The following is a 21,477-nucleotide window of genomic DNA, read 5'->3' on the forward strand; positions in this document are numbered from 1 at the left end:
GCAGAGCACCATGCCTTGATAAAATCCCTGGTGACCTGTTTTTGAATGAAGCAGATGTTTGGAGTGGTTACTTCTCAGTAGTTTTCTCTGCGGATATGAAAGGGGCATCAGTCTCATCCACATGGCTAGCGCAGAAATTATCCCAATTTACACGGGATGCCCCTCTCAATTATAGACCCATGAACCATATTGATAACGCACAGAAGCTTTTTAGTAAGGTTGTCCTGGGCAGATTGCAGGAATGGATGCCCTCTAGAGACTTTCTAGCCCCGTGGCAGGCAGGATTTAGGGAGTCTGTGAGCTCTATTGACCAGGTGTTTCGACTTCAAATGCTATTTCTTCAACTTGGCCATAGGCCAATTATATGTTGTTGTCATGGAAATATGCTCAACCTTTGATTTAGTTCCCCAAAAGGTCCTGTGGAAGATCCTTGCCCAAATGGGGGTACTGGCCTATCTGTTAGACATTTTAGTGAGGCTACACACTGATAACTATGCACAAGTGAAATGTGGTATCATAGGCGAACTGACGGAACTCTTCCCAGTGAATGGAGGGGTAAGGCAAGGGTGCGTCCTTGCTCTTTCACTATACCTTTTTTTTTTTTAGCAGAGCAGAGCTTAATATACATGAATTCAAAGAATCCAGAAATACATAATCCATTTGATAGCTTCCATTTTCAAAAACACAAGAAAGAGAAGTATTCAGCAGCAGCAGCGAATTATCATCATCATCCAATACTAATTTTGTGCAAATCATTTAAGATAAAGCACAGTAAACAATACAGTTACAAATTTAAATAGGTTTTGATAAAATGCAACAGTATAACGTGCCAGATATTTAAAAAATACAATACGGATCGGCTAGAACATTGATATAAAAAATAAATACTGTAGTCCCTCTCTGAAAAAAAAAAGTACAACAGTATAAAGTGCAAATGCTACTAAAGTGCAATACACTATAACTAGAACATTAATATAGAAAGTAAGTACTACAATCCCTCTTTAAACCTTTCTAAAGTGCAATAGCCAGTAAACCTGAATATGTTCCTGGAAATATCAATAAAGTGCAGTGCTATAAAGTGCAAATGCTTTTACAGTACCATATAATTTTTGTAACTTTTCTAAGTCAGTAAAAAACTTTCAGTTTTTTGCAAATTTCCTGAATGCCCCAACTCGTCTGGCATATGCTTTTTCAAATTCTCGGGTCCTTTTCATTTTGTTAAACCATTTCAAGTGCGAGGGGATTTCACTAGATTTCCAATTCTGGAGGATTAATGAGCGAGCCACCGTACAGGAAACAAAAAGAAACATTTTCTCTGCCTCCAATAAGATTGTTCTATCTCGACAGACTCCGAACAGCGTGGCCTCAGCCTCAAATGGAACATGTTTGCCGATTGATGATTCTATATCAGCAAAGATTACCTACCAAAAGGGTCTCAGCCGAGGGCACCCGAAAAAAATATGGTGCCACCCGCCTTCCCCGTCCGCCTGGCAGCGAAAACACTTATTCTCGGCTCCCGGAAATCTTTTTTCAAGACCAGCCGGAGTTAAATAGGAGAGCCATCGCGAAAGGAAGGCCATCCTTTTAAAATTTTCCGCACGCAAAGATTTATTTCCTAGCTGACATATAGCCTCCCAGTCATTCAGGGAAAGGGTACACCCGGTCTCGCGATCTATTTTAGCTAAATGGCTCGCCAACACGGGCATTTGACCCTGTTTAGATATTAACCGGTACCAGTTCCCCACCCCGCTTACTCTGGCCCCATATAGGGTTACCATCGATGGATGTATGACGTTACAACGCATGCTTTTACAACGCATGCCGTTACAATGCATTTTTTACAACGCAAAATCTGTTACAGCGCAAGTCTTTACAACGCAAGTCTTTACATCGACTTGCAGTAGATGGCGTGCTAACATTAAAAAAGGGTAATTTACTATTCTAACTCCAGTCCACGTTGCAGTAGGGAAGGTGTTTGGATAGTAAACTACACTATTTTTAATGTTAGCACGCCATCTAGTGCAAGTCGTTGTAAAGACTTGCGTTGTAATGGCATGCATTGTAACAGATTTTGCGTTGTAATAGTTTCGTTGTAATGGTAGTGCGTTGTAAAAGTTGCGTTGTAAAGGTTGTTCCCCCCATCGATTGATCAGGGATATTCAGGACGCCATTCATTTTTTTAAAAAAGTGAGCAATCTGTAGATATTAAAAAAAAAGGGGGTTTTCGATGACTTTCTGCCCGGGCCATTACGTCTTGCCATGATATCACCCGATTTTGAATTATAAAATGTCTTAGCTCAAGTAGTCCACAACTCTCCCAATTCTTGGTATGTCTAGATCGAAGTTGAAGACCACAAGTGGAAATTTCACTCAATTTTAAATATTGGAAACCCGAAGAACCTGTTTTAAAAAAAAATGACTGGAGTCTAAAAGCCTGATCCTTCAAAATCTTATACCTGTTTTTTTGGGAAGTTTCAAGGTTTTTAAGAATACTGGAGTTTGCGAGTCACTTTCTTGAATCATTTTATCTAAAAAAAGCTATCTTTAATACATTTAGATCCCATGAGTCCTGAAATTAAATCTATAAAGACTGCCTCGTCATATGTTCTTAAATGAGGCAAGGCTAGACCCCCTTGTGCAGTAGATAATTGAACCACTGTCATTTTGACCCTCGGTAGTTTCTTTCCCCAGACAAATTCTATAAATAGACTTTCTAATTCTTTAAAAAAGGACATATTGATCCTAATTGGGACATTAGTAAAAAGAAAAATAAGTAACGGAAGTATAGACATTTTAATTAACGACACTCTTCGATAGGGGAAGTAAAAGCCATTGATTCAAAAGTTTCTTTCTTTCATCTTTAAATAATTCAATCTAAATAGCTGATGATATTGACTGGATACATATATCCCAAGGTATCTGATTGGATCTGATTTAATTGCTTGTCTCCTCAGGCAAGGTGGAAGAGAATTTAAATCTGCGTTGAGAGAGAGAACTTCCGTTTTATTAGCGTTGATTTTATAACCACCAATTAACTCAAACCTTGTAAATTCACTTAAAACCAGTTCAAGATTGTCGTTATCTGGAGTCAGATATAGAATTATGTCGTCTGCAAAGAGTTTCAGCTTAGCCATGCCGGGAATTGGGGGTTTAATCGCCATATTATTCCGTATTTTAATTGCAAGTGGCTCGATAAAAAAAGTAAAAAGCAAGGCCGAAATCGGGCAGCCCTGCCTAGTCCCACGATTAATTTTTATGGTCCCAGCTTGTTTTAAGTTAATGACTACCGGGGCCGTGGCTCCCTGATATATGTTACGGAGCAGATTAACCACCTGGACCGGAAAACCAAATCGCTCAAGAGTGAAAAACAAGGTTTTCCAGTTCACAAGGTCAAATGCTTTCTCTGCATTGACCATAACGATACAGGCCGGGGTTAAATTCGTATTAAAAAAATCCAGGGCCTGAATTAAAAACTGGGGATTCGCCGCCATTAATCTACCCTCTATAAACCCGGTCTGATCGCTACCAATAGTCTCCTGAGCTGCGAATGAAAAATGCTCGGCCCATACTTTCATAAGTATCTTATAATCTGAATTCAGAAGACTAATCGGCCTATATGAATTAACATCCGCCGGGTTTTTATCTTTTTTGACAAAGGATACAATGATTGATTCCTTAAAGCTAGTTGGAACTAGGCCGCCCCCTTTTATATAATTAAATAGTTTTTTTAAAGGAGTGATCAACTCCCCTAAGAAAACCTTATAGAATTCAATAGGGAATCCATCCTGTCCACATGCTTTGGCCCCAGCTGTTGCTTTGATGGCTGCCGAAATCTCATCTGATTCCACATCTGATCCAATTAAACCACTCCTACCTTCTGATAAATTAGGAATATCGATATTTAAATAGTACTCCTGGATCTTCTCCTCCTCTACCAAATATTCAGTAGAGTAGAGTCGGCGGAAGTGTTCCAGCAATATCTGGGGAATCTCATTAGTATTAACTACATCCAGACCTGTCAGGGGATCGAGTACTTTTGTTATAAACGCAGCTTCTTGTTTTTTTCTAGTTGAGTTGGCCAGGAATTTACCTATTAACTGGCTTTCCTTGTATACCCTTTGTTGGAACATTTTTGAACTACAAATCTCCTCCACAACAAAAAAACCCCTCAGTGCTATTCTTGCTGGTTATAGGTGATTAGGAAGCGACTGGAGTTGGAGAGTTTATTCCTTTTCCAACTTTGATTGTAGTTAAACAATGTTGAGCCTCCGAGTCTTTGCTTGAGCAGCCGTAAAAGCAATTATTTGACCATGAGCGGCTGCCTTAAACCCACCCCAGACTGCGAAGGGCTCTGCAGTGTTCTCACTGATTTCGAAATAATTAGATATCCACTTTCTAAATTCCTCAATCCAGTCCTGATCCTGTAAGAGGAGTCGGTCCAGCTGCCACCTGGGCCGATCACTATGTTCACCCCGTAACCCCATTCCCAGACCTACATGCGCATGGTCTGAAAAAGGATTACACCCAATATCTGTCTTAAGAACTTGAAGAGATCTAGATATAAGAAAAAAATAAATCCGTGATGCTGTTCGAAAACGATACGAATAACAAGTAAAATATTCTTTATCAGGATTCATTTCCCGCCATGGGTCTATCAATTGATACTCTGTCTTAATGGCTTCCACTATCTTTTTAGTATTAGGTTTCAATTGTCTTTTATTTTTATTTGTAGTGTCCTTTCTAAGGTCTTGTACAAAGTTAAAGTCCCCACCAAAAATAAACTGCCCAGAAGCCCTTAACGTAAGTTCTTTTATCTTAACCAATACTGAGGTATCCTCTGGAACAGGACCGTAATAGTTTATAAAATTGTAAAATTTTCCTTGCAGCCTTACTACAACCCAAATCCATCTGCCATATATGTGCCTATGTATTTGTAGAAATTCCCAAGGAAGTTGTTTAGAAAAATAAATCGCAACTTCTTTCATAGCAAGACCTGCGGATGCAAAAAAAACATTAGAAGACCCTAGGAACAAATAATTTCGGAGAATTGGATTTTAGGTGTGTATCCTGAAGAAATAGGATTTGAGGGTTGAAAGATATCAACCATTTCATCACAGCACCATGCTTCTTTTTGTTCAAAATTCCATTTACATTCACTGATAGGATCTTACATTTTCTGGTTTCCATTATTATATTTTTCTAGCAACATTTTCAATTGTATATTCTCAATATCTTCTGCTCTTGCTCTTTAATTTTTCCCCCTACAGTAAACCCTATAAACCCCCCACCCTATCACCCTGTAAAAAGCGACCCACCCCTCGAAATGTGGAAAAAAACACATTTCACCCCCCTTTCCCGGTCTTCTGGGTGTCTTGGAATTACACCCCAAGTGATCCACTAAATCCCCTTCCCCCGAAATAATACCAAAAATTAAACAATCGGCAGTCCATGGACTCATTGAGGCCCCGAAATTTCCTTGAGGAGATCTTGCGCATCCTCTATATTGGTAAAGATATGGAATTTCCCTTTAACAAGCACATGCAGTTTTGACTGCTAAGCGATTGTCGCCTGTGCGCCTTGTGCTTTAAACAAAAAAAGCAGCTTGACGAACTCCTTACATCTCCGAGCCGCAGCTGCTGACATATCAGGGAAAATTATGCAGTTAGAAGTTTCATTCACAGGAAATTGCCTTTGTTGTATGGCCTTAGCAAGGATCTTTTCTTTTATACGATAGTCTGAAAAATCGACTAAAATTTTGCGAGGGCCACTCATGCTTGGTAAAGGATGAAAAGGGACTCTATGGGCCCTGGTAATTGTCAAATCTCCACTGAACTCGGGAAGAACTTTTTCCTTGATGAAGGACTCCACCCATTTGGGTGTCTGAGCACCCTCCACCCTCTCAGGAACTCCCACTATACGCAGGTTGGAGCGGCGTGAGTGGTTTTCCAACTCCTCAAGTTCATTTTCTATCGAATTCCTATCCTTGGTTACTTCGCATACTTTAGAAATTATTCCAGTCATCTGGTCCTCCAGCTGAGAAATCCTGGTTTCGGCTTCCTGTATTTTAACTGGAAAACACGCCACTGCATCCTCGATTTTCCCTAAACGAGAGTGAAGGGAAGCAATTTCATTCTCTTCATGTCTCTAATTTCTTCGAGGATGAGATTTAGCAGTGTTTTGATATCCAACTGTTTATTGGAAGTTATAACTGTTGGGATTGTCTAGTAGAGTTTTTGAGGGCTCTACGACAGGATCTGCTGCTGACAATTGTAAACTACCAGTGACCTTCCGAACCTGATTATCAGTCGATTGTAGTGTTGTTGAGATCTTTGACATTTGAGTTGGAACCTCTTGCTGTTTTTGCTGTTCCTGCGATCCTGGAAAGAGTGCCGGGCTACTACCACTGGTAGGCTGGGTATGTGGCTGTAATACAAAATCTGCCAAAGGCGGAAGGACAGCATCCGAAAAGTTAACATTCAATTCTTGTGGCAGAAGAGTTGAGGCTGAGGAGTTCTGAGTAGCTGGAGATACCAGAAAAACGGAGGAGGTAACCGGCGAGGATGAAGAACTGAGGTCCAATGGAAGCTGACAGGGGGAGGCAAGATCGACACCTACAGTCTGAGGTAAGTTCGACTGGGGAGGGATAGACTGTGTTAGTTTTTTCACAAAGAGAGGAAACTCCTTTATACTCCTCCCCTCCTCTTTGCTACTTTCGGAAGTTCCAGCTTTGTCCACTATCAAACTGCCAGTCTTAACAGTCTCCCTTGTGGGTTCTGTAGGGGAGATTCTACCCCCCTGAAGTATCCCGGAAGGCTCTGCCACTGCTACTGGTGCTGCCGCTAATTCTTCTTCCGAGCTCTCAAAGCTGGAATTATGTTCAGGGCGATTTCCCAAAAATCCTGCCCTTCCTCCCCCTGCCGATGATACTTTGACCTGCGCCTGAGCCAGGCGCGTCTTTGCCTTTAAGCCGGTTGCAGATTCAACTCTAGAGTTCAAGTTATTTTGTTTATTATGTCTCCCCATGGTGACTCCTCAATAGGGTGCCAACAATCAAAAAATATAGTGAGGGCAAAAAATCAGGGCTTCTTCCTACCCTAGTCCGTACTGTGGGCACTAATCAGTCTCAGTATATTTCGAATTGCCACCATATGGACTCCTGACCTCCCAATAATCTCACCACTCCTCACCTCACTCTGTATGTCAAAAGTTATCCTTCCAGCCTCTCCAGCCTAAGCAGCCTGCATAAAACCAAGTAGCCTCACGTCTCTTCCTCACCTCCGTTTTTCGATCGCCACAAGATCCAGATCCACTCCTCAAGGTACAGAGGCACATAAAAGCTGCTCCAATATCCACCACGATTGATTCCCTCTGACTTGCCCTGCGCTCGAAAATCGTCAAACTGCGACAGTAATAAGCGCAGACCTCAGCGCACTGGGACTATCGAGGTGTGCTGCCCAACTTTCACCCCGTGTTGCGTTCAGAATCGGCAGACCGCGACGTTCACGAGCGCTGGCAGCAGAACGCCGGCGCTGCCGAGGTGAGTCACCATTACAGTAGGGGGGTGTGGTCTCCTGCAGCTACCCGGAGGTGTGGTTCTCCGGCATAGCCCCCTCTTTCACTATACTTGTTGTACATTATCTTGCTGACTATCTTGAGTCATATGACAAGGATGCACCCACATAAGCTATCTAAGAGTCCAACTCCCTGTGCTCAAGTTTATGGATTGTACCTTGCTTCTCTCTAAATCTCCAATGGGATTATAAAGGCTGCTGGTTCGTTTTGACAGCTTTTGCAGAGAAAGGGGTTTAGAGATCAATGTGAGAAAGTCGAAGTATAGGATCTTGAACCCAGGGCGCCTAAATAGGGCAAACCCCAGGCTCGCAGTGACTTTCCTTGAGCGTTTATGCACTTTTGACCACCAGGGTATAACACTCACCAAGTAATTGGGGTGACATTGGATTCTTAAATTGGAACAAGTAGCGGGAGGAATTATTAAGATTTTATTAGGATCCCAGTTCCGACCAAGTCAGCCTCCCTTAGAAATCTAAAACTCCCAAACTCTGGGGATGGCATGCTATGGAGCAGAATTGTGGGGTCACATTGGGTGAACCCTCACACAGCAGTGGAAAACCACTTTATTTTGCAGTTGATTGGGCTCCGCCAAGGCACTCCCCTACTTCTGCTTATGCTGGACCTTGGGCTGAGACCAATGGCTGACAGAGTTGGGTTATGCCCTTTACTTTATTGGAGGAGAATGACGATTCTCCAATTATTATGCAGAGAGAATCTTGATTTCATTAAAGACAAACGGAGGCTAACATTATGCAAAAACTTTTATTTGCTGCCCAAATATGCAGCCCTTTAAAGAATGTAACTACATCATAATAAGTAGAACATTGACCACATGATGAGTAGACTGTGTAGGCTCTCATCTTCTTTGTGGGCTGCGATGACACAGCTGAACAACTTGAAATTTCCAGTAAATCCACTTAGTCTTTAATATTGTTATCTGAGAAGAAATGACACAGTATAGTGAAATATATAAGAACTATTAAAGTAAAGTACAGCAATATAGTATAATAGTGATAGAAGGGCAGTATAATAATAATACAATAAAGCATAAGCATAACCAAACCCAAAACTCTTCAGGGAGAGGAGGGTGGGATAATGATAGCCTGCGTTTGTCTTTAATGTAATCAAGATTCTCTCTGCATAATAATTGGAGAATCGTCATTTCATTATAAGACCGGAGGCTACCATTATGCATGTTTACAGCTGTGTAGGACTACACTGCTAACATGCTCAATTGGTCTCAAGTAAAACTTAGAGAAAGAACCTGTGTTAGACCAATCTGCTGCTTTAAGTATTTCGGTAAGAGAACCTCTTGCCCAGAATACTTTGCTAGCCATTGCACCCCTAGAAGAGTGAGCCCCAAACATAGAGAGGTCAATTCCAGCCTCATACATAATCAAGCGTATCCACCTGGCTAGGGTCGCTGAGGACACAGGTCTAAAGGGTCTCACATATGATAAAAGAAGTTGATCACAACCAACAGCTCTAAAAGTTGAAATCTTGTTTTCATAGCATTTCATACATTTCACAACACAAAGGGCCTCATGTAGGTGGGCTTGCATTTACCACTTCATAAATACCGAATCATACCGATTCGGTATTTATGAAGTGGTAAATGCTATGTAGGTAATGAGTCGGTAATTATTACCGATGCGTTAAAATTAGGTAATTACCGATTCGGTATTTACCGATTCGGTAATGAGGCATACCTTCCCATTGATGGGAAGGTATGCCTCATTACCGAATCGGTAAATACCGATTCGGTAATGGGGGGAACACATGCAAGGGTGGCAGGGTGTCACAATGACACCCTGTTGCACCCCTGAAACGGCCATGTGTGCACATGTGGCACACATACATGCCCTAAGGGCATGTATGTCTGCCACATTTCACACTTGTAGGCGCTGTGAAATGCATTTCCACATCCATTCTTCATTTACCACCAACTATTAGTTGGTGGTAAATACCGACTCCAAACATCACCCACACACTCCCCCTACATCTCATTTCTGTATTCGGAATTTACCGAATCGGTAATTTTACCGATTCGGTAAATTCCGAATACAGAAATTGTCCCCCTACATACCAAAAGCCTAAATACCGGTCGGTAACGGTATAATTACCGAAAATCGGCCGTTACCGACCGGTATTTGGCTACCTACATGAGGCCCATAGTTTTTCACATTCATGAAAGATAGGATAAAAGATAGGGGTGGGCGGAATTTGTGAAATTCACTTTTGCAAACTATCGCGAAAATGTTAAAAATCTCCGCAAACACGCGGAAATATCGTGAAGACGCAGACTTTTTTTCCCGCCCGTTCGCGGTATTTTCTGCGTGCTCGGGGCTCATCAACTTACCCATGTGGTTGCTCACGGGCGCGGCCATCTTGTTTTCACTTGTCTCGTGGTGCATGATCGCGAGAAGAAAGACGTGATCGCGCGACGAATGACGTCACTGGAGGCGCGAACTGCCGCGAGACAGCGCAAATGGCTACCAACAATCCAACATCTCGTGGAGAACGCGACCGGATCAGGAAAACTTGTCGGCGAACGCGGGGATTCAGGTAAGGCGATCGCGTGCACGTGAGAATGTATTTTTTTACAGCGCGAGTAAGCAAAAAATTAGCGGTAAAATGCGGATTGCGGAATTATCGCAATTTCCGCGAGCGGAACGGAATTTTGGCCCAGGCCTAATAAAAAATGGACTCAGACATTGTTTTGGTTCTTTTCCAGATGTCAAAATGGATGCCTTCGCATGAATAAAATCTATTAGAAATTTCTAGTGCTCTAATGTCAGAAACCCTTCTAAAGGAAATCAGACACAGGAGAGGAGCCAATTTCATTGAGATTCTTTTAAGGGAGAGTGCTTCGTTGACAGGCCAAGAAAGGATGAGATTAAAAATAAGGTTAACATCCCAAAGGAAATGGTAACGTGCCTTTGGAGGTCTTCTTAGTCTAATACCCTTCATAACTCTTTTGACAAGCGAGTTGCTACCAATTGCAAGATTATTAATGAGAGCGTGACCTGAAGAAATTGCAGATCTGTAGCAATTGATGGTTCTAAATGAAAGACCTAAATCATAGAGATAAGCAAGATAGTTTGCTACCTGTTGAAGAGGACACTGTACGGGATCCAAATCCCTTTCCAGGCACCAACAAGACCATTTTCTCCAGATGCCCTTGTAACTTTTTCTTGTACCTGGAGCCAATGAATCCTCCAATAAGCTTTTAGCTTCTCCCGAAAGGTCAGAATATCTCCCTGAATTCCTGATATCCTCCAAGCAAGAAGGTTCATCTTCCCCTCTAAGACTAAAGGGTGTTCTTCTCCGTCTAGACCCTGGAGTAGACCTAAGGACGATGGAATCAGCAGGGGAATTACCACCGCTAACTCCATCACTCCGGGGAACCAAACCTGGGATTTCCAAAAAGGGGTTATTAGAATGATGGAGCAAGACTCGAGTCTGACCTTCCACAATAGTCTCTGAATCATTGAGAAGGGGGGAAAGGCATAAGCCTTGAACCCTTCCCAAGACTGGAGAAAGGCATCTACTCCTAAGGCATAGGGGTCCGGCCTCCAACTGAAATACCTCTCCACTTGGTGGGTCAGCCTGTTGGCAAATAGGTCTAATTGTATCGGGCCCCAAAGGACTTGAATCTGAGAAAAAATCTCTGGGTTCAATTTCCAATCGCTTGCATCATGGAGGAAACGTGAGTTCCAATCTGCTCTCAAATTCTGTGAACCGGGGATGAATTCTGCTCTGAGAGTGATCTTTTGGTCCCAGCAAAAATACCATATTCGTTTGGCAAGATCTGAGAGATTTTTGGATTTCGTGTCCCCATGCACGTTGGGACAAACCCCTCAAAAGTTCACTATCAATTGGTGTATTGTTAGTTCTGGCCTCCTCGGTCATATCAAGTATTCTGGAAAGCGGACCCAGGACGTCAAGAAGCTTATCCTGACACTGCTTCAGGCATCTTTCAATTCCTTTTCTTGGATCCCTCCCTGATTTAAAAAGGAAGGTGATTATTTCGGGGGCAAGGTTGGGGGTATTGCAGATCTTATCCTCTGAAGCGGGGCAAGGGCACTCATTACGCAATACATTGTGTGTATCTCTGTCCAAGGGCTTCCTTACCCATTTGGATAAATATTTACCAACGTAAGTCATAGGCCACCATTCCGTACTGTGAGGATGTCGAATGGCAGTGGGACTGAACATCTCCTGACCGAAGGAGTCTTTAACTGTAAGTGAGGAGGTTGAAGGCTGATCTAAGTCTTCATCAAGATCCTCGGAGGTATCTTGGGGATCAAAGATAAATTCGTCCTCATCCAAAAATTGTATAGAATCATCACTTAAATCATTGGTATTGAATAAAATACCATCCTCTATAATGCCGCTATGGGCACCTCTTCTCCCAGTCCCCGGAAACTGGGATCTCTCTATTGTGCTGCTAAGAGCACCAACATCTCTTGTAGCGCGAGGGCTACAAAATTCAATAGCATTGTGAATGCCTCCTTCATGTGTTTTTTCTTTTGAAGTACTTTACCCCTTATCTGCGGTCCACTGCCAGAGGGGGAGTCCCCATCAGAAAGCGAGAAATAGATCTCTTGAGGAGGGGAGATCCTCTTCCTCTTAAGTAGAGCAGCATTAATTGCCTAGCTGACTGATAACTTGACTTCTTGGTCGATTCGTTTCTTCAAATTATCCCCCAAAGGTTCTTTAGTGGCCTGAGGTGGGGTATTAGCATCAGGGTTCATAATTATAGATATAATTAGCTTTGATATGAGAGGTAGTATCAAAATCAAATTTGTTAACACTTCGCCCTGGCAGGGCTTTGTCACGGTTGTGCAGATTTTGCACTGTAATCACAAAAGAAATAATCAGCGTAAAAAGAGGCCACCAGGGGGCGATCTTGTATAAAATATGTGAAAATTGTATACCAAAAACCATCCGAGAGGCTCCAACTCTGAGGTGTTGTCGTTATGCGCTCGTGAAAGAGGCAGCGTAGTTAGGGAAACTGACGTCGATTCTTCAAAAGGAGACGCGTCTTCCTGCTTGCATAAGCGTGAAGCGCGTCTCGTATCCTAGCATGTTGCTAGGACACCAGACTTCAAAGGAGGCAACCTCCGTTCCCGCTGTTTAATGTTAAAACCTTGTAAACGAAAGATAAACTGAATAAAAGGAGCTGAAACCGGGTGCCCCTTGAGTGCTTGCAGGAGCGGAATCGCGAAAAAAATCAAACCAGCACTTACCTGTGAGTATTACGATCGGGAGGTGATCGTTCCGCATGAAATACAATTAGACATTCTTCCCTTCCATAAATTGGACAAGGGGAAGGTTGAAAGTAAAACGTGCTAAGCGTATAAACAGTAGAAAGCAAAAGCTGAAAGCGCCTAATTAGTTACAGCATTAGTATAATATAAATACAAGACAAACAAACCTTAACTATGATGTACAACAATAAAAGGCATTAAATAAATTATCAGAGTTCAAGAAATCATACATAATCAAGAGAAGTTAAACCATAGATGGAAAGAGTACTTAGCTGTGTCAGAGCAGCGAACAAAACAGGAAGATGAGAGCCTACACAATCTACTCGTCATGTTGTCAATGTTCTACTTATTATGATGTAGTTACATTCTTTAAAGGGCAGCATGTTTGGGCAGCAAATAAAAGTATTTGCATAATGGTAGCCTCCGGTCTTGTAATGAAATCTGGCTCACCCATGAGCTTACCTCCTATCGTCAGGTCATGGAGGAAATTCTGTCCCTAACTGGTTCATTAGACATCCCTTGGATAAGGTATATCAAGGCCACCCCACAGAAACTAGGGCTTGAGAGTCTCTGGAGCTCCCTTGACGTATATCGGCTACATCCAAGTCTTTGCTCAAGTCAGTGTTTTGGCAAAATACAGACTCTGTGCGGCTTTTCCAGTGGAGCTATGATCACTTTTAAGGACTCAAACAGGAATGAGAAATTCCTGGATGAGATACAACCCCCCCAAGCTAGGAGATTGTATTTGCATCTTCGGCTTGGAACCTTGCCCCTCGGCTCTTTTACTGCAGATTGGGCCCAGATCACCCTGAGAAGGATCATGAAGTCCAGTGTTTAATGTGTGGTGACACCCAAAAAATGGCTAAACATGTATTGTTCTTCTGTCCTCTTTACAATAACTGCAGGAAAATATGGAGTCTGAGAGTCAGAGAGCACAAAGAGGCCTCTAAGATGCTCAGATATGACAATAGCCGCCTAATGGGCTTCGGTGTAAGCGGATTTCTGCTGGGAATGTGGAGAAAGAGGCAAATGGTGGGGCGGGTTTAGCAGCAAGGGGCACCTAAGATATCACACACAGCACTCTCTTTCACTCTGCATTACCTGGTAATAGTGCTGTAGGATTCATGGTGAATCCCGCTTAGTCTGATCACTTAGTAAGGCATGTATTCTGCACGGGGTGCTCCTGTGTGGCGGGTTAGTACTTAATAAATATGCAAATGACATTATGATGCAATGCATGCTAAATCACATATGGTGTCTTACTATAAAAAGATGTCCCAGACAGAACATGCATGTGACACTTTACGATGCAAAACATGCTAAATCCCATATGGTGTCCTGCTATAAAAAGATGTGCCAGACAGAACATGCATGTGACACTTTACGATGCAATGCATGCTAAATCACATATGGTGTCCTGCTATAAAAAGATGTCCCAGACAGAACATGCATGTGACACTTTACGATGCAATACATGCTAAATCACATATGGTGTCTTACTATAAAAAGATGTCCCAGACAGAACATGCATGTGACACTTTACGATGCAATGCATGCTAAATCACATATGGTGTCCTGCTATAAAAAGATGTCCCAGACAGAACATGCATGTGACACTTTACGATGCAATACATGCTAAATCACATATGGTGTCCTGCTATAAAAAGATGTGCCAGACAGAACATGCATGTGACGCTTTACGAGGCAATGCATGCTAAATCACATATGGTGTCTTGCTATAAAAAGATGTCCCAGACAGAACATGCATGTGACACTTTCCGATGCAATGCATGCTAAATCACATATGGTGTCTTGCTATAAAAAGATGTCCCATACAGAACATGCATGTGACACTTTACGATGCAATGCATGCTAAATCACATATGGTGTCTTGCTATAATAAGATGTCCCAGACAGAACATGCATGTGACACTTTACGATGCAATACATGCTAAATCACATATGGTGTCCTGCTATAAAAAGATGTGCCAGACAGAACATGCATGTGACACTTTACGATGCAATGCATGCTAAATCACATATGGTGTCTTACTATAAAAAGATGTCCCAGACAGAACATGCATGTGACACTTTATGATGCAATGCATGCTAAATCACATATGGTGTCCTGCTATAAAAAGATGTCCCAGACAGAACATGCATGTGACACTTTACGATGCAATACATGATAAATCACATATGGTGTCTTACTATAAAAAGATGTCCCAGACAGAACATGCATGTGACACTTTACGATGCAATGCATGCTAAATCACATATGGTGTCCTGCTATAAAAAGATGTCCCAGACAGAACATGCATGTGACACTTTACGATGCAATACATGCAAAATCACATATGGTGTCCTGCTATAAAAAGATGTGCCAGACAGAACATGCATGTGACACTTTACAATGCAATACATGCTAAATCACATATGGTGTCTTACTATAAAAAGATGTCCCAGACAGAACATGCATGTGACACTTTACGATGCAATGCATGCTAAATCACATATGGTGTCCTGCTATAAAAAGATGTCCCAGACAGAACATGCATGTGACACTTTACGATGCAATACATGCTAAATCACATATGGTGTCCTGCTATAAAAAGATGTGCCAGACAGAACATGCATGTGACGCTTTACGATGCAATGCATGCTAAATCACATATGGTGTCTTGCTATAAAAAGATGTCCCAGACAGAACATGCATGTGACACTTTACGATGCAATACATGCTAAATCACATATGGTGTCTTGCTATAAAAAGATGTGCCAGACAGAACATGCATGTGACACTTTACGATGCAATGCATGCTAAATCACATATGGTGTCTTGCTATAAAAAGATGTGCCAGACAGAACATGCATGTGACAGTTTACGATGCAATACATGCTAAATCACATATGGTGTCCTGCTATAAAAAGATGTGCCAGACAGAACATGCATGTGACACTTTACAATGCAATACATGCTAAATCACATATGGTGTCTTACTATAAAAAGATGTCCCAGACAGAACATGCATGTGACACTTTACGATGCAATGCATGCTAAATCACATATGGTGTCCTGCTATAAAAAGATGTCCCAGACAGAACATGCATGTGACACTTTACGATGCAATACATGCTAAATCACATATGGTGTCCTGCTATAAAAAGATGTGCCAGACAGAACATGCATGTGACGCTTTACGATGCAATGCATGCTAAATCACATATGGTGTCTTGCTATAAAAAGATGTCCCAGACAGAACATGCATGTGACACTTTACGATGCAATACATGCTAAATCACATATGGTGTCTTGCTATAAAAAGATGTGCCAGACAGAACATGCATGTGACACTTTACGATGCAATGCATGCTAAATCACATATGGTGTCTTGCTATAAAAAGATGTGCCAGACAGAACATGCATGTGACAGTTTACGATGCAATACATGCTAAATCACATATGGTGTCTTGCTATAAAAAGATGTGCCAGACAGAATATGCATGTGACACTTTATGATGCAATGCATGCTAAATCACATATGGTGTCTTGCTATAAAAAGATGTCCCAGACAGAACATGCATGTGACACTTTACGATGCAATGCATGCTAAATCACATATGGTGTCTTGCTATAAAAAGATGTCCCAGACAGAACATGCATGTGACACTTTACGATGCAATGCATGCTAAATCACATATGGTGTCTTGCTATAATAAGATGTCCCAGACAGAACATGCATGTGACACTTTACGATGCAATACATGCTAAATCACATATGGTGTCCTGCTATAAAAAGATGTGCCAGACAGAACATGCATGTGACACTTTACGATGCACTGTGTGTTGGATTGTATATTAATAATGTTTCTAAAGCATAAAGATGCCTCAAATCAACTAGTAGATTGTATTGTATGCCCCACAGTCTAGGGGGTAAGTATTGTGATTGCCCTTTATCATCATTTGTAAATATATGTCTTTTTTGATGATTGTTTTCATGTTTCCATGTAGCATATGTCTTTTATTCTGAATTTACGGCTTGGTGCTGAATTGAAGCTAATTGAATATCACATACAGTTCATACAGGCTGGGGTTGGACCCACAGCAGAAGCACCACAGAGTGCACCACATACAATTCACACAGGCTGAACCACAGCAGCCTGTGAAAGGCTCAGAGGGAACATACAGACACTGTTTCATGGCCTTGGAGTGAGAGGAAGTTATGAGTGAATGGGATTACCCTCTTACCATGTGTTTCTTCTTCCTCAGGTCACGCCTTGTATTGTTACACATGTACAGCAGCCACGAGCAACTCTGCGTGCACGGCAACTGCGTGTTCCAGTTACTACCATTCTTACTGCAAGAGCGTCTATACATCAGGCGGCGGCGGTAAGTGAGTCTAACAACAGGTGCTAACGCTGATCTCAGATAAAGCCTCCACCTCGCTCGGGTATTTCCCACAATGCACTTGGCCTAGCCGTGTATTTGTACACAGCTTCCAGGGAATTCGGAAATGTTGGATGTGGTGTTAATACAAAAAGTAATATTGACTGCAAGGGCGTATCTTTTTAAATACTGTGAGTGGGGGTGTGAGTCAGAGAATTTCCAACAAGCAACATTTGGTACCGAACTGAGATGGCCAGGCTGTGGGGGAGGGGTGCTGTGAACTAGTAAATGGGCACAGAGACAGAAAACAGCAAAGTATAACTTTATTCAGTAAACAAGAACAACAGCCGCATGATTAGATCCGAGTAACTGATCCTATGAGTATGCCCAGGCCCTTTATCCTTTCAATGCATCCCACCCATGCTCCCTTCTACCGAATGTAAAAACGACTAATTACTTATTTATTATGCGTAATTTAAGATCACATGACATTAAGCATTATTCAAACTTGTACATGTGCAGTACAGGTAACATGTCACAGGTGCTACATGGCAACACTGGACCATATTACACGTGAGTAAGTGTGTGAGGTGTGCGAGTAGGAGTGAGTGGAGGTCACACTGACCTCAGCTGGGCAGTGAGTGACAGACCAGGGCCTGGGACACGTGACCCATCTGAGCAGATGTTGGGGGCATAAAAAGGAAACATAGAACTGTGTCATTTATTTCAGAAATCGTTGCATGTTAAAAAATAAAAGATTATACCAAATGTGTCAGGAGCTAAGAAAGAGCCAATATATGCCTACTGGTGGGATTAAACATTGCTCACTGACGGCACATTCAAAAATAGAAATGGAACACAGGTGGATTATTTGTATAATTAGAGAACACTCTATGCGGGGTCGTTGCTGCATGTTGAACCCCTGCACAAGCCTTCAAGAATAACTGTCACTCAATAAGTGTAAAAGAAGAACCCACTCACACGCCTACTTGAAGTCTGAGCATATTTAATAGTCAATAAAATGGGCATGTGTGCAATAAATAAATTACAATAAATACATAATTACAAACCTGGTCCGGGTGAACCCTTAAACTACAAAATTAATCTGGGCTGAAACACTTGGTCGCTATGGCACAGAGACAGGGAGCACCTGGCCTGGCAGTTCGGTTTGGACTGTTCTCATGAGGAACAGGGTCAAGGCTGATTTGCATATGACTGGGTCCAAACTGTAATGGTGTGCCGGGCAAAATACCCATGGATTAAACCCAGATCTGTGACTGAGGGTGAAGTTTGTCAATGTTCAACATTCCGTCCTTCATCTTTTTGTGTTGCATTTTCACACTACGTGGGAAGGGTATGCCCGAACGCAGGTCCCGTGCTCGCTAGGCCACCGGTTTCAAGCTAGAATGGCTGATAAGGGGTGATGACACAAAACTGGTCCCAGGAAGCTTGTTTTCCGGTCAATCAATCAATCAATTAATCAGTCAATCAATCAATCAGGGATTTGTAGAGCGCACTACTCACCCATGAGGGTCTCAAGGCGCTGGGGAGAGGGGGGATTTGGGCAGCTCCAGTCATTTGAAGACCCAGGTCTTGAGGCTCCTCCTGAATGCTTGCAGGGTGGGGCTTCGTCTGATGCTGAGGGGGAGTTAATTCCAGGTCTTGGCCACGATGTAGAAGAAGGATATGCCTCCTTTTCTGGCTATGTGGATGCCGGGGATTTCGACCAAGCCCTGGTCAGCGGAGCGGAGATTTCTCTTGGGGGCGTAGAGGAGATTCTTTTGTTGAGGTATTGGGGTCCGGTGTTGTGGAGGGATTTGTCGGTGTGTGTGAGCGGCTAGAAGGTCACTCTTTTGTCGACGGGGAGCCAGTGGAGGTCTCGTAGGTGCTGGGTGATGTGGTTTTGTCATGGGATGCTGAGACGAGTCTGGCTGCGGCGTTCTGGACACTATGGAGTTTGTAGGAGAGAGATTTGTTCATTCCAGCGTATAGGGCGTTTCTCTAGTCCAGCCTGCTAGTGATGAGTGCGTGGCTGGCGGTCTTTCTGGATTTGGGGGAATCAATTTGAAGGTTTTGCGGAGTATGGGGAAGGTGTTGAAGCGTCTGGAGGATACAGCATTCATCTGTCAATTCATGGTGAGACAGGCGTAGAGTATGATGCAGAGGTTGCAGATGTTGTCTGTGGGCGTGGAAGGGTTGCCGAGGGTGGGGGGCCACCAGGTGTTGCCTCACACAGAGAGTGTGGATCTGAGGATGTGGACTTCTGTTTTCTCCGAGTTGAGCTTCAGGCAGCTGCTGCTCATCTATGATGCGACGTCCTTAATTCCTTCCTGGAAGTTGTGCCTTGTGATGTTGGGTTCCTTGGTAAGGGAGACGATAAGCTGGGTGTTGTCGGCATAGGATACTATGCTGGGTCTGCATTTTCTGACGATGGTTGTGAGGGGGGCCATGTAGGTGTTGAACAGGGTGGGCTGAGGGAGGATTCTTGGGGTACTCTGCAACTGATCTCTGTTGGTTCAGAGAGGAAGGGCGGGAGTCTTATTCTATGAGTTCAGTTTGCGAGGAACGAGAGGATTTAGTCTAGGGCAATTCCCTGTATGGTGGAGTCTGGTGGGTAGGTTGCAGTGGGAGATGGTGTTGAAGGCTACTGAGAGGTCTAGTAGAATGAGGGCTGCAGTGTGACCTTGGTCGAGGAGTTTGCAGATGTCGTCGGCAGCGGCTAGGAGGGCAGTCTCGGTGCTGTCGTTGCTGTGGAAGCCGGATGTCGTTGGATTCAATGAAGTTTGTTAGCTGGATGTTGATGATCTTCTCAGTGACTTTGGGGGCGAAGGGGAGGAGAGAGATGGACCTGAAGTCCTTGAGGTCTGTCAGGACTGTGGAGGGCTTCTTGAGGAGGGGTTTGACTTCTGTGTGTTTCCAGTCATTGGGGACGTGCCTGTTTTGAGGGTGCAGTTGATTGTCCATTGTTGTTCTGGTGAGATGGCAGAGAGGGCCCTGTGGAAGATGTGCAGTGGGCAGGGGTCAGTGGGTGTTCTGGAGTGTATGTTCCTCATGGTCTTTGCGGTGTCTTCTGTGGTGACAGGGGTCCAGGTGAGGATGGTTGACTGGGTGGCGTTGTTGGTGGAAGGTGTCAGGTCTGTCCATTGCTCATGTCCGTCGAAGTTGTCGTAGACTGCCCTAATCTTGTGGTGGAACAATGATCCTAGTTTGTTGCAGTGGTCCTCGGAGGGAGGGACGTCAGAGGTTTCACTGGGAGGTCTGGTGAAATCTTGTATGATGTTGAGTGGTTCCTTGGTGTTGTAGGATTTGGAGAAGATTATGTCCTGAATAAAGTTCCTTTATGTAGATCTGATGAGTTGGAGGTGTGCTATAATGGCGGTTCTGTAGGTGGTACATGCTTCGGGGGTTTTGCTGTTCCTTCATGCTTTCTTGAGTCGTCGGCATAAGCGTTTGGATTCTCGGAGATCCATGGTGAACCAGGTGGCTTTCGTGGTGTGCTGTCTATCAGAGTTCTGGAGAGGTGCGAGTGTGTTGGCTCAGTGGGTGATCTTTTGTGGAGTTTGTTGGCTGCAGAGTTGGTGTTGGTTGTGGTGGGGGGAGGAGTTAGGCTTAGGGCAGAGGTCAGGTGCTCTTCAGTGATGTTGCTCTAGTTTCCAGAAGGAGAAGTGGATGCAGTGGTGCAGTGGTGTTCTGTCCAGAGGGATTATATGGTATGACTGAAGCGAATGTTGATTCCTCCGGTGAAGATGGGGTCGAGGGTGTGTCCCGCCTTGTGGGTGGGGGTGGTGATGTCAGCAAGATTGTCTAGGAGAGCAGTGGAGTTGAGGTGGCTGAGGTTGACAAGGTGGAAATTCAGGTCTCCGAGCAGTACGTAATCAATGAAGGCGAGGGAGTGGGGTGCAATGTGGTCTGCGATGCTGTAGATGAGAGTTTTGCGTAGAGTTTTCTGGGGTTGACCTGGGTTTGGAAGTGGATGTGTTACATAGGGGGCAAGAAGTCGTTAGAGGTGGAGGTTGTCATAGGGAGTTTTTGTGGACGATGGGTAGGCCGCCTTCAGGGTTGTTGGGGCAGTCTTTTCTCTGGAACTTGTACCTGTTGGGGAAGATGGTTGCCATGTTGGGTGTAGAGCCGGCGTTGGTCCAGGTCTCTGTGAGGAAGGTGACATCGGGCGAGAGGGTGTAGAGGAGGTCCAAGATTTCTATTGCGTGTCTGTGCAGGGAGCGTACGTTGAGAAGGCTGTGGCTC

General features: G+C 43.4%; 1 protein-coding gene across 2 annotated transcripts in view; it reads left to right on the forward strand.

The window, feature by feature from the left end:
- The window catches only part of LOC146830193 (prostate stem cell antigen-like), a 78,621-nt gene that overhangs the window by 39,498 nt on the left and 17,646 nt on the right, over positions 1-21,477 (forward strand). For both annotated transcript variants that reach the window (XM_085604420.1, XM_085604419.1), the window contains exon 2: positions 17,116-17,235. In XM_085604420.1, the coding sequence (XP_085460546.1) occupies positions 17,116-17,235 (120 nt within the window). The remainder of the gene's footprint in view (positions 1-17,115; positions 17,236-21,477) is intronic.

Source organism: Triturus cristatus, chromosome 5_1 (assembly GCF_964204655.1).
Source record: "Triturus cristatus chromosome 5_1, aTriCri1.1, whole genome shotgun sequence".
NCBI classification, from domain to species: domain Eukaryota; kingdom Metazoa; phylum Chordata; class Amphibia; order Caudata; family Salamandridae; genus Triturus; species Triturus cristatus.